The sequence below is a fragment of the Salmo salar genome, chromosome 24 (assembly GCF_965601325.2).
Source record: "Salmo salar chromosome 24, fSalSal1, whole genome shotgun sequence".
Classification (NCBI taxonomy): Eukaryota; Metazoa; Chordata; class Actinopteri; order Salmoniformes; family Salmonidae; genus Salmo; species Salmo salar.
In genome coordinates, this window is record NC_138314.1 from 19785856 (window position 1) to 19798558 (window position 12703).

Here is a 12703-nt window from a genome sequence, read left to right on the forward strand (position 1 = left end):
ATGTCATACCTATTCATCATGTTAAGTTTGTACACTGCAGTGCCTTCCGAGTGGCGCAATGGTCTAAGGCACTGCATTGCTGTGCTAAATGTGCCACTAGAGATTCTGGGTTCGAGTCCAGGCTCTGTCGCGACTGGGAGACCCATGGGGCATTGCACAATTGGCCCAGCATCATCCGGGTTAGGGGAGGGTTTGGCCGGCAGGGATGTCCTTGTCTCATTGTGCACCAGCAACTCCTGTGGCGGGCTGGGCGCAGTGCACCCTGACAAGGTTGCCAGGTGTACGGTGTTTCCTCCGACACATTGATGCTTCCGGGTTAAGTGGGCAGTGGGGCTTAGTTGGGTTGTGTTTCGGAGGATGCTTGACCATCACCTCTCCCGAGTCCGTACTGGAGTTGCAGCGATGAGACAAGACTGTAACTACCAATTGGGGAGAAAAAAGATGAACAAAAATACAAATAAAATGTTTGTACACTGCAAATGTATATTTTTCAAACATGACATATTAAAATATAACATGATTATTTACATTACGTACTAAAGTGGTAACTATCCCAACATTGGGATTTGCATAGGCTCATAAGGGACTCCTACACGTGTGTAAGCCTCATTAAAGCTATCAGTGTCCAAACTTAATACGTAATAACAATACAACTGAACAGATAAACGGGAATGACATTTGCTCTCACGGGTGGCTAAAAATAACTTAACATCTGAAAGCTACTCCCTTACTAAGCCACGCCTCCATTCTTATGATCTAACCCCTGGGATATATCTCAATAATCCAGCATCAAAAACACTACCTTGCACTTTTTTAAAGAAACGAACCCAACAAAGAGACCCAATGCCTGCAACCCAGCAGTTGGGTCATCCAAACAACCCAGCATTTTGTGTGGGTCAATTGCCTGCTGCATGGTGCTGTTAACCCTTCCATGGATTCCCAGGCACCAACTTATTTTCTCCTCTCCTGTCTGCTTCCTTTTAATCTCTGCCCTGGCTGGGACTCAGTGATAAGGAACAGTAAGTAGAAAAGCTCTCCCTCCATCTTCCCTGTAGCTCAGTTGGTAGAGCATGGTGTTTGCAACACCAGGGTTGTGGGTTCGATTCCCACGGGGGGCCAGCACAGATATGAAATGTATGAAATTGTATGAAATGTATGCATTCACTACTGTAAGTCGCTCTGGATAAGAGCGTCTGCTAAATGACGTAAATGTAAAATCTCTCCGTCTACCTCATCCCCCCCACCCTCTCCACTGTTTCAATCTACTATTCTAGTTTTTGATTGTATTTAGAGTGTATCTAGGGTATGTACAGGTAAATGTATATTCACTCCTGAATTATTGTATGTTCACATATGTTTTGGACACAGGTAATGAAGGGTGTTTGCACAATGTGCACATGTGCATTAGGCCATTATGGTATTTTTTGTATTACGTTCTGTCTACTTTGTCTCTCTGTCTATTGTATACCTCTGTCAATTTGTCCACTCTTGTGTTTGAGTGTTATTTTGCATATACATTTGATTTCTCACTGTATGTCTGAGTGTGTGACCCTGACGAGCTAAAAATGCATGCATGCAGCATGGGTGCCTCAGCCCCAGACAGTTTTCCTGTGTGGTTGTCAGGGGCAACTGGACCAACCAGGCCAGGCCTGGTCCCGGCGCTCCGGACCTGACTGATGAGGAGAAGGAGATCATTAACGGTGTGATCGCCCGCGCTGAGAAGATGGAGGCCATGGAGCAGGAGAGAATCGGGTGAGGACTAAAGAGACATTCTGAGCGAATGGATTGGAACTCCATTGCACTGCCAACCTCAGTGTTGTTAAATCTCAACTCTGCAAAAATACTGGACAAGATGATAGAATTACACACACATCATTCAATCGGTTGGACTATTATTACCACATTTACCCAACTGAGCATGGATGTTCTACTGGTAATTGGCTGTAATGAGAGTTGTCCTGGCTGCTGCAGGCGCCTGGTGAACCGTCTAGATGACATGAAGAAGACGGTGTGTGGGGACGGGGTGAACCGCTGTCTGCTGTGTGGGGAGCAGCTGGGTGTTCCAGGGGTCAGCTCAGTGGTTTGTGAGGACTGCAAAAAGGTAGGGGGTTGGAAAGATTGGCTTTTGGCCCCTTCCTATAGATGGCAAAGACGCTTTGCTTTTGCTGTATTGAACCATTACGGACCATGTTAGGCCACAATTGACCCTGAGAAATGAAATGGTAATATATCTGTGACATTGTAAACATTAATACCTCTTTGTGAACCTGTGTCTTCTCTCCTGTAGCACATGTGCACCAAGTGTGGAGTGCAGAACGGCAGCCGGTCGCGCTCTGTGTGGCTCTGCAAGATCTGCAGCGAACAGCGAGAGGTGAGTATTTCTGCGAGACACACAGGGTGACAGGGATATGTCATAGCATGACACGTTACGCTATGTGTCATAATGAATTAAAAGACGTGGTGGGTGAAAGATACAGAGTGATGATTCACTTCTGTGAGACAGAGGGATCAGGGGGATTAACAGTGACTGTACTGTTGGTGTCAAGGTTAAAGCTTATATGACGCAGGCCATTATCTACGAACCCCAGGAAGACTATCTGTTGTCATGGCGTCAGCTTGATGGGGATCCAAATAAAGATGAAAGATTCTATATCATCTCTTAGGTGTGGAAGCGATCTGGTGCCTGGTTCTTTAAAGGCTTTCCTAAGCAGTTCCTGCCCTCGCCCATGCCCATCTCCAAGTCCAAAGTGTCAAGTGCCCAGCGAGCCTCAGAGACAGCATCATCTGACCCCAGGGCTGCAGCTGGTCATCCCCGACCACAGACACAGGCCAGAGGTAAGCAGGCCACACGGATCAGTGGGAGTGGGGGTTGTGTCAGGTTGATTGCTTTCTTGGCTTGTGAGAGTGGCAAAGTAGATATAGACATGGTCTGTTTTCAGTAGCTGGCCAGGCAGAATAAAACCCATTCAGCTAACTAATTATAGGTAAATGGGAATGATGTTGTCCTGAAGTGAATATTCTATTCTAAAATGACTTGAAAGATAAAAGTGATGGAAAGCCCGAACAGTATCTACAATGTTTTATTTGTTTTATCTTTTGTACTGTTCATTACTGAAGTTGTTGACTATGAATACTGTTTTGTTGGGAACATATCTCAGTGGGCCATGCACACTCGGGAGAGGTCTTAATTCATGAACATGTACCACGTTCAAAATGACTGAAGTCTTATACAAAACGATACAGTTGACAGGGCAAAAATAAGAGTGTAGGTGTGAGAGAGAATCAGTCCTGTGCTGCCTGTCTCCCAGGTCCAGAGGAGAGTCAGGCTCCTAGTGCTAGCCAGCAGGGAGCAGGTGAGTCATTCAGTCATTAACCCTATAGCCACCATCTCAATGCACCGTCTCACCAGTTTAAACAGAAAAACATCACCAGATGTTGGGCCCTCCACTGGCTCCCAGTCACTCCTAACATTTATTTGAATGATTCATTTGTCAGCATTACCATTAAAAAACAGGTCTGTTTCCTAGGATGAGCACTGCCACCTCCTCTCAGACAGCCAGATCCAGGAGTGGGTGGGTTGACTTAGGCAGTGGGAAGTACATTCTGGGGCAAGGCTGGCACCTCCAGGGGGCTCTGAAAAGAGAGGTGGCATAGAATCTGCTCCCACTTGCAGCAGTTCCATTAGCATTACAGTAAGATATCCTCAAAAAAGAAAGCTGGGAAAAGGTAGAGATAAAATTCAGGCTTTAGGAAGTGATCAAGGTTGCCTGCCACAGTTTGTTGTACTGTATGTAGGTCAATGCCTGTGCAATGGAAAATCTGCAACATTAAAAGGATTCACAGAGTTCACTGTTCACTAGCGAGCCATATGGATTCCACTGCAGGGCAGTCTCAGTGATACGCTGATGTGTGTGTGTGTGTGTGGTGTGTGTGTGTGTGTGTGTGTGTGTGTGTGTGTGTGTGTGTGTGTGTACGTTTGTTAATGTGTGTAGCAGGACCAGAGGAACTGGGGCATGCTGGCAAACCACCTGTGGCCCCTAAGCCGTCAGATGTTCGCATGGCCACTGGTGGGACTGTTCATGGTTACAATGAGGGAGGTGCTCAGAACAGCCCAGTGGTGCTGCAGAAGGCTGTTCCAGTCCAGAGCTCCAGGCCCCCTCCAGCAGCATCGGCCCAGCAGGGTAGGGCAAAGATGGACCCACATCACCAGGCCAGCCCTGACACTGACACACACTTAGCATCTATAGAGGATAGAAATATGTGGTGTCCATCAGCACATAAGAACACTAATCATTATCATGGTTATGGTTGTAGCTCCACTGGAGACGGAGGGAGGTGGCTACTCCACTAGCGCTGCTCCAGTGGAGGAGAGAGTGCCTCCTGCAGTGCGGGAGGAGAGGAGACAGCCAACCACCTACAACCCCCCTCCTGCTCGACAACAAGCCCCTCCGCCTGAGGAGGAGGATGCAAACAGCTATGACTCAGATGAGGCCAGTAAGTGACCAGCCTGTCCTTCCAGCTAGACCTCTTCAATATGGGCTATGTGTCTATTGTTGGATTTCCACCTTACTCAAGACTTCAGTGATCTCGCTCTCTATGGCTTCCAGACTGTTTTAAGTTAACATACACTAAGTGTACTAACAGCCCTTAGTTGTGGTTTACTTGGCATATATCACACCTCCTTGGGCCATATTGCTTAAATAGACTCAATATTAGGAAGATGTTCTTAATGTTTTGTACACTCAGTGTATAAAGACTCCCCACTGGGCACAGACATCAATTTAATGTCTATTCCACGTTGGTTCAATGTAATTTCATTGAAATGATGTGGAAACAATGTTGATTCAACCTGTGTGTGCCCTGTGGGTCTGCTCTTTGTATTTCTATTTGTTTACATAGTCATTCAGCAGACACTTTTACCCAGTCTGTTGTAGCATCTCCATGCTTGATCTCTTACTCCTCTGAGTTGGTGGCCTTTGTAGGGTTCTAAGCATATCAATCATCTAATAATACTAGTAGCCAGCATGCATCCTAGTAGAATTCATGGAGATGTATTGGAGATGATATACGATACCGACCGTATATTATCCAAGCATGTGAATCAATATCTTGGAAGTAAAGTAGAAGAGAATGTAAACAATTCAATGGTGAGACATAAACTCTGTAATGGAACAATTTGTGTGTATGTCTCCCTTGCGTAATGGGAATCGTGTCACGACAGTCGTACGTCATGTTCCATGCCTCAAATGGTCTTTCCTTGCTCCCTGGGGGATGAGGCGTTAAATTACTTCATGGAGGTCCGGGAATTTAGAACAGAACACATTATTTAGGATACGAGAGCGCTGATGGGATCTAGATTTCCCTTGTGTTTTGAATAGTTCCCTAATGTTATGGTAGAAATGGCAGAAATAGCATTGGTTCTGGTTCTCTATGGAGTTGGCAGTGCTAGGACAGCCAGGTTCTGTGGTACAGACTGGTTTCAATAGCTCAACTGCTGCTGACTAAATCAGTGTTAAATCTACTCACAGATGTCCTGGTTCTGTAGGCCTAATTATTTGTTTGCATCTAGTTACTGTAGATAGCATTATATTACACTAATTAAATGTGTGCATTTTCGCCCTAATCTAATATTAAACTTTCCTGTGCTTTAAGTTTTCCTGCCATTTGAAATGTTGCGTATTAGCTCAGTGATGTCTAATAGCTAAAGAGGCTGATTGGAGTCAGAGAGATTTAAGTACACAGGCCACTAGAACTACAGGCTTTAAAAGCTGGCCTCCCAACCATTACTCAGCAATGTGGTGGTTTGGAGCTGTTGGAGGTTTACTGTTTTAGATGAGGGGGATGATAGATTTAAACCTATTGATTATTAGTATGATCCCAGTTTCACCCTCCCTAAACATCCATGCATAGAATCCCATTTAACTTCTCTGTTTTCATATTCTGTTTGAAGTGGGATATCTTCTAAATGTATTCCTTTGTGAGTCATATTTTTTCTTTAGGTGATATTACAGTAATATTCTGCTGGTTTTTAATGGAATTTCCTGTTTCTAATATTTGGACGGATGCATAACCTATTTCATCTGTTTACAGTCCATTTAGTCTGCAGATTTACTGTTGGATTATTTATTTATTTATCCTTTAATCACTTGATTTTCTGTTATTTGTTCTACCCTCTGGCGTGAAGCTCATATCTCTATTACTGCAGACCAGGCCTCTCCAACCCTGTTCCTGGAGAGTTACCCTCCTGTAGGTTTTCACTCCAACCCTGTTCCTGGAGAGTTACCCTCCTGTAGGTTTTAACTCCAACCCTGTTCCTGGAGAGTTACCCTCCTGTAGGTTTTAACTCCAACCCTGTTCCTGGAGAGCTACCGTCCTGTAGGTTTTAACTCCACCCCTGTTCCTGGAGAGTTACCCTCCTGTAGGTTTTAACTCCACCCCTGTTCCTGGAGAGCTACCCTCCTGTAGGTTTTAACTCCACCCCTGTTCCTGGAGAGTTACCCTCCTGTAGGTTTTAACTCCACCCCTGTTCCTGGAGAGTTACCCTCCTGTAGGTTTTAACTCCACCCCTGTTCCTGGAGAGTTACCCTCCTGTAGGTTTTAACTCCACCCCTGTTCCTGGAGAGTTACCCTCCTGTAGGTTTTAACTCCACCCCTGTTCCTGGAGAGTTACCCTCCTGTAGGTTTTAACTCCACCCCTGTTCCTGGAGAGTTACCCTCCTGTAGGTTTTAACTCCAACCCTGTTCCTGAAGAGTTACCCTCCTGTAGGTTTTAACTCCACCCCTGTTCCTGGAGAGTTACCCTCCTGTAGGTTTTTCGCTCCCACACCAGTTGTAACTAACCTGATTCAGTTTATCAACCAGCTAATTATTACAATCAAGTGCGCTAGCTTAGAGTTGGAGTGAAAACCTACAGGACGGTAGCTGTCTAGGAAAAGGGTTGTAGACATTCTCAATATTTTCTGATACTCTGAGAATCAATCCTAGTCTAGACTCTATTTACAACCCAGTGCCCTCTATATAAGATGTACTGGTAGTGTCTGTGTTCCACTGTTTGTTGTCTGATCTAATGACTGTCCTGGGTGTGTTTCAGCCACTCTGGGCGGCTTGGAGTTCAGCTTGCTTTATGAGCAGGAGAACAACAGTCTCCACTGCAGCATCCTCAAAGCCAAGGTATCACCTACTGCACTCATTCACTCACTCTGAGCCAATTACACTGAAGTGGCCTGTGTTAAGAAGCTGCTGCTGCAGTAGTTTACTTTCCCATCTTGAATAGGGGCTCCTGGTCCCTGCTGTCCTGTCTGGTGACATAAAGAGTCTTGTCTTTTCCTCAGGGACTGAAGCCCATGGACTCGAACGGACTGGCTGATCCCTATGTCAAGCTGCATCTACTGCCAGGGGCCAGTAAGGTGATAGAATTCACTTTCCTTATTTTCAACCTGGGAGTTAATATATGTTTGTGTATTTGTTATGGTATGTGTTATGATTCAGAAAAATGTGTTATGATTCAGAAAAATGTGTTATGCTAGGATACACGCCCATTAGCTCAAGCCTGCCACCATAAGGATTATCCATTGTACTACACATAAAGATCCCTTGCCTCTCTCCAGCCTCAGATATAGAAGTGCTGAAGACCAGTTGATTGAGTTCCTTATCTTTATTTATTGTATCTACTCTCATGTGCTGCAGTCCAACAAGCTACGCACCAAGACCCTGAGAAACACCCGTAACCCTGCCTGGAACGAGACCCTGGTCTACCACGGACTCACAGACGAGGACATGCAGCGCAAGACTCTCAGGTGGATACTGGAAGCAGAGAAACAACACACGCCTGTTCACTAAACATCAGGATAACCTGTCTTGTTGTCTACATTTGCTGCCGTGGTTTTATCTAAGGGCTTAATTGTTTTAATTTACATGATTTCCTCCATAGACGTTATGATCCAATATTATCGATGTACTATCTTGGTTGATGTAGGATCTCTGTCTGTGATGAGGACAAGTTTGGGCATAATGAGTTTATCGGAGAAACTCGCATTGCGCTGAAGAAACTGAAGATCAACCAGAAAAAAAACTTCAACGTGTGTCTTGAGAGAGTTGTCCCTGTGAGTACGTTAACATGCTACACACATTTGATAAATATACAGTAAAAGTCCCATTTGTTTGTATGTTTGATTGGACCACCCTTATCCATATTTTTCCACAGACAAAGAAGACTGCAACAGCTGGAGGGGCTCGAGGCATTTCGCTCTACGAGGATGAGGTATTGGTGTTTGACCTGCGTGTGTGGGCATGTAGATTACCCCTACGTGTCTTCATGCAAATCATGTCTTCATGTTATGATTTTAAAAAAAGTCGCTCTTCCCTCCTCTCTCCCCCATCTCTCTCTCGTCCAGGGTGGGAAGGAGGTTGGAGATGTGGAGGAGCGTGGTCGTATCTTGATCTCCCTCACGTACAGCACCCAGCAGAATCGTCTCCTCGTGGGTGTGGTGCGCTGTGTTCACCTGGCCGCCATGGATGCCAATGGATACTCTGACCCATTTGTCGAAATGTCAGTCTGTTTCACTGTGATTCCTATCAGGCGTCATTACAAACAAAACTTTTCCAGTGTTTAGTATAATTTTTTCACTCAAAATCAATACAAATGGAATTATGTCAAAGTTTTTCATTTGCATAGCAGAATATATCTGTTTTGCAATTTACTTTCCTATCCCCAAATGCAGGATGACAACATCAAACTAATATGATCTATCATATGATGTGTTAGATGCCTGAGACCTGATATGGGGAAGAAGGCCAAGAACAAAACAAATATCAAGAAGAAAACCCTGAACCCAGAGTACAACGAGGTCAGTCTCCTGTTGGTCCCACGCAATAATAATACAAGACCGAAGTAACCATCTGACAGCAGTACTTTGTTTGTGCTTTTAATGTTTAAATGCCTGTCAAAACATCAATGTATTGATTTGTGTATCGAAGTAAATTACATTTATTGGATATTGTGAAGGGGATGATTTCTCCGTTGTTGTGTTACAGGAATTTAGCTATGACATCAAGCACAGCGACCTGGCGAAGAAGACCCTGGACATCTCAGTGTGGGACTACGACATTGGGAAATCCAACGATTACATCGGTACGATCCATAGGAGATCTGTTTGAGATCTAGTATACCTTGTTGAAGTTTCCATCTGTTGTGCCAGCCCTCTCACCCTCCTCTCCCTCCCTGTTGGTCTGCTGTAGGTGGGTGCCAGTTGGGCATCACAGCCAAAGGGGAGCGGCTGAAGCACTGGTATGAGTGCCTGAAGAACAAGGACAAGAAGATAGAGCGCTGGCACACCCTGTTGAATGAGAATCCTGTCAACAGCAACTAACCCCTATTAGAATGAGCAAAGTCATCTCCCTCAACACTCAGCCCCCTCTCCTTTCTCACATTACCCTCTCTAACCTCCCTCCACACCTCCCCAAGAACCTTTAATATTGGACTAACCAGTAGTCTTCCTGTCTGGCTGTCTGCATTCTTTCCTGCCCTCAACCCAACCCACCACATGCACCTTTCCCATCCTCCCCGTTGTCCCAGATGTGATATTCCCATCTCATGTCTCTCCCTCTGTACTGAGACTTATCTGGAAAGACTCCTCCAGAGGCAAAACATGGTATACTTTAAAATCATCCTTCAAAAACAACTTAGGGATTCAACAATTTAAGGCAAAAAAAATACATAAATGAATACCTTTGAAGATAATAAAAACAACAGCTTGACATTGCATTATACAGTTGCATTGAGATAATCATGGCATTTGATGATGTTATATACTGAACTTGACACATCCTAAAGAAATCAATTTTGAAATGCACTAGCACAAAAGATGTTGAAGCAATATGTTATGGAATTCTATGTGGGATTACAGCTGCAGCACCCATTGAACTATGAAGTTCATTAGACTGGCAGGTTGTAATCCTTGATTTCTGGTAAAATGACATCATGCAGTATTATTACCACTTGTATGAGCATGCAAAACCACATGAAAACACACAGAGGACCCACAGCTGCCCTCTGAACTATTTCAAATGTTCCTAAAGTCACATGTTTATTTAATGATATCTAATGAATATTATGGCATTCTCATGAAGAAGGTTTATGTGTTGCAGAATTTCGGAAGTTAAAGATAAAAATAATCTGGACTATGGGAATGATTCACAAAACACTTGACTGACATTTAGTTTGGAGAGAATATTTATTATTTTTTAATATATTACTTACTAAATAGGCAATTCAAAGCATATTTTTTTTTTCAGTATCAGTTTAGAAGAAACTGTGCTCACTTTCTGCCAAGTGTTCACTTTGTCCTTATTTGAGTCATGTTTATAGAGGTAGTGGGAACATGTTACATTTTTGATGAGAATGTTTGCACTGAAAGTTGAAAATCTGGTTCAGTTCTTTGTTTACAGTGAAGGAAGAGAGGAGACAGGAAAACATTATTTCCCTGGCTAGTAATGAGAAGTATACTATGACAGGTGTGGTCTAAATGAATGTCTACTGAGGTTTTTTACTGACTGACATGTTAACATTGAATGCACATGATCAGATTTTTCACTGACACTTAAAGCCTGCTCCACCTTAGTCACATTACATAAGACAACATGGGTAAGGCTATGTCATAAATAAATGTGCTGCTTGCATGCACTGTGCTCGTGACCCTTGTGTTTTCTGTGGCTGGAGCAGTCACACAACCCAACCCGCTCCTCCCTGCAATGCACCCCCCTTTACCCACTCTGGCCGCCTCCATTCGTGCGTCATCCTTTTTTGCTGCACCAATCACTCAAAGTTTTGGCGGGTGGCTGTTGGTCAATTAGCGTAATTCAAGGAAAGCACATCTTATACCATGGAATGACCTCAATTTATACAGCTGTTTGCAAGTTTCTCAAAAAAACCTATGCATGAGAGATCTTGTGGTTCATGATATATACATTGACTTAAGAAACAAATTCTATTGTAATTTGATGATTTGTCTCTACCCCTTAACATTGGTCCAAATGCTTTTTTTAAAACACTGAAGTCCACAGCAACATACATTTATTTATGCAGCATGAATATCAGGACTATTATTGTTATCATTAGGCTAACAATGGATACATTCATTGATGTACCAGGCTACTTTAGACCCTCTTCGGAGCATCCTCAGCTTGGTAATGTGACAGGGATGAGAGCAAATGCTAGGACCCTGTACACAGAGCTCAGATAACGCTTAGAGGGCTGATTATTGTGCGTAAACAGTCAAGCACATTAACAAATGGATCTCACTGACCAGTTCGTGAAGGTAGAAGATTCAAGGAGATTAATCTCATCCATAGAGTGATGCATTTTCACCAAGTGCTCTGTCTCCTCCTTTGATGGGTAAAAACAGGGGCTCCCACAGTCATGAGAGCCTCTGTCTGAACTGTATTGTCTTGCTGTCCACCAGTAGCCACAATTTCAACATTATTTTGTTGCGTATGCACTTGGTTTTCACTGGTTCTACTATGGTACTATTGTAGCCTACCTGTTCTGTTTTGTGACCAGTTTAGTGGTCTTTAATCTTAATTCGTTTATATTCACTTTTCTGGATAGTAAGTATCGCTAAACCTAAAGAGGATACAACTGTTCTCTGTTTTGTTCTGCTTACTCTATTTAAATGAATTGTTTGTTGGTTTTATTTATGTAAATTGTAAATAAGTAGTGCATGGACTTGAGAGAAACAAAATATAAGTATCTGTGTATGTTTGCATGTAAAGATTTTACAAGGAGTTAGGTTTACACAGATCAATAAAAGCTAGGTCAGACTTGTGAGATCATTATCTTGTGTACCGTCTATGATCTTTGTAGGGAGATATTTAATTTTTTTTGTGTGGTTTTGATGCTACATGTTGCGTTGTGCCTAAAAATAGTCCATTGGGCATATACCACACCTCCTCGGTCCTTATTGCTTAAAAATACACTGAGTGTATTAAACATTAAGAACGCCTGCTCTTTCCATGACATAGACTGACCAGGTGAATCCAGGTGAAAGCTATGATCCCTTATTGATGTCACTTGTTAAATCAACTTCAAATCAATCTAGATGAAGGGGAGAAGACAGGTTAAAGAAGGATTTTTAGGCCTTGAGACATGGATTGTGTATGTGTGCCATTCAATTCAAATCAAATCTAAGTTTATTTGTCACATGCGCCGAATACAACAGGTGTTTCACCTTACAGTGAAATGCTTACTTACAAGCCCTTAACCAACAATGCAGTTAAGAAAAATACCTGCTAAGTAAAAAAAAACATAAAAAACAAATACAAATTAAAAAATTGATAAGTAGTAAATAAGAAATAAAAGAAACAAATAATTAAAGAGCAGCAGTAAAATAACAATAGCGAGGCTACCGGTACAGAGTCAATGTGCAGGGGCACCGGTCAGCTGAGGTAATTGAGGTAATATGTACATGTAGGTAGAGTTAAAGTGACTATGCATTGATAATAAACTGAGGGTAGCAGCAGCGTAAAAGGGGGGTAATGCAATAGCCATTTGATTAGCTGTTCGGGAGTCTTTTGGCTTGGGGGTAGAAGCTGTTTAGAAGCCTCTTAGACCTAGACTTGGCGCTCCGGTCCTGCTTGCCGTGCGGTAGCAGAGAGAACAGTCTATGGCTATGGTGGCTGGAGTCTTTGACAATTTTTAGGGCCTTCC

General features: G+C 43.3%; 1 protein-coding gene across 1 annotated transcript; it reads left to right on the top strand.

Moving 5' to 3' along the window:
• Positions 1-332: 332 nt before the first annotated feature.
• Positions 333-11832, top strand: LOC106585294 (rabphilin-3A). The gene is made up of 15 exons (XM_082968561.1): positions 333-1752; positions 1972-2101; positions 2288-2371; positions 2664-2835; positions 3993-4181; positions 4315-4494; positions 7091-7170; positions 7332-7406; positions 7687-7796; positions 7976-8102; positions 8204-8260; positions 8394-8548; positions 8765-8846; positions 9034-9130; positions 9238-11832. Exons 1-15 carry the CDS (start codon positions 1574-1576, stop codon positions 9366-9368), a joined length of 1848 nt encoding a protein of 615 aa, XP_082824687.1. The 5' UTR covers positions 333-1573; the 3' UTR covers positions 9369-11832.
• The last annotated feature ends 871 nt before the right edge of the window (positions 11833-12703 follow it).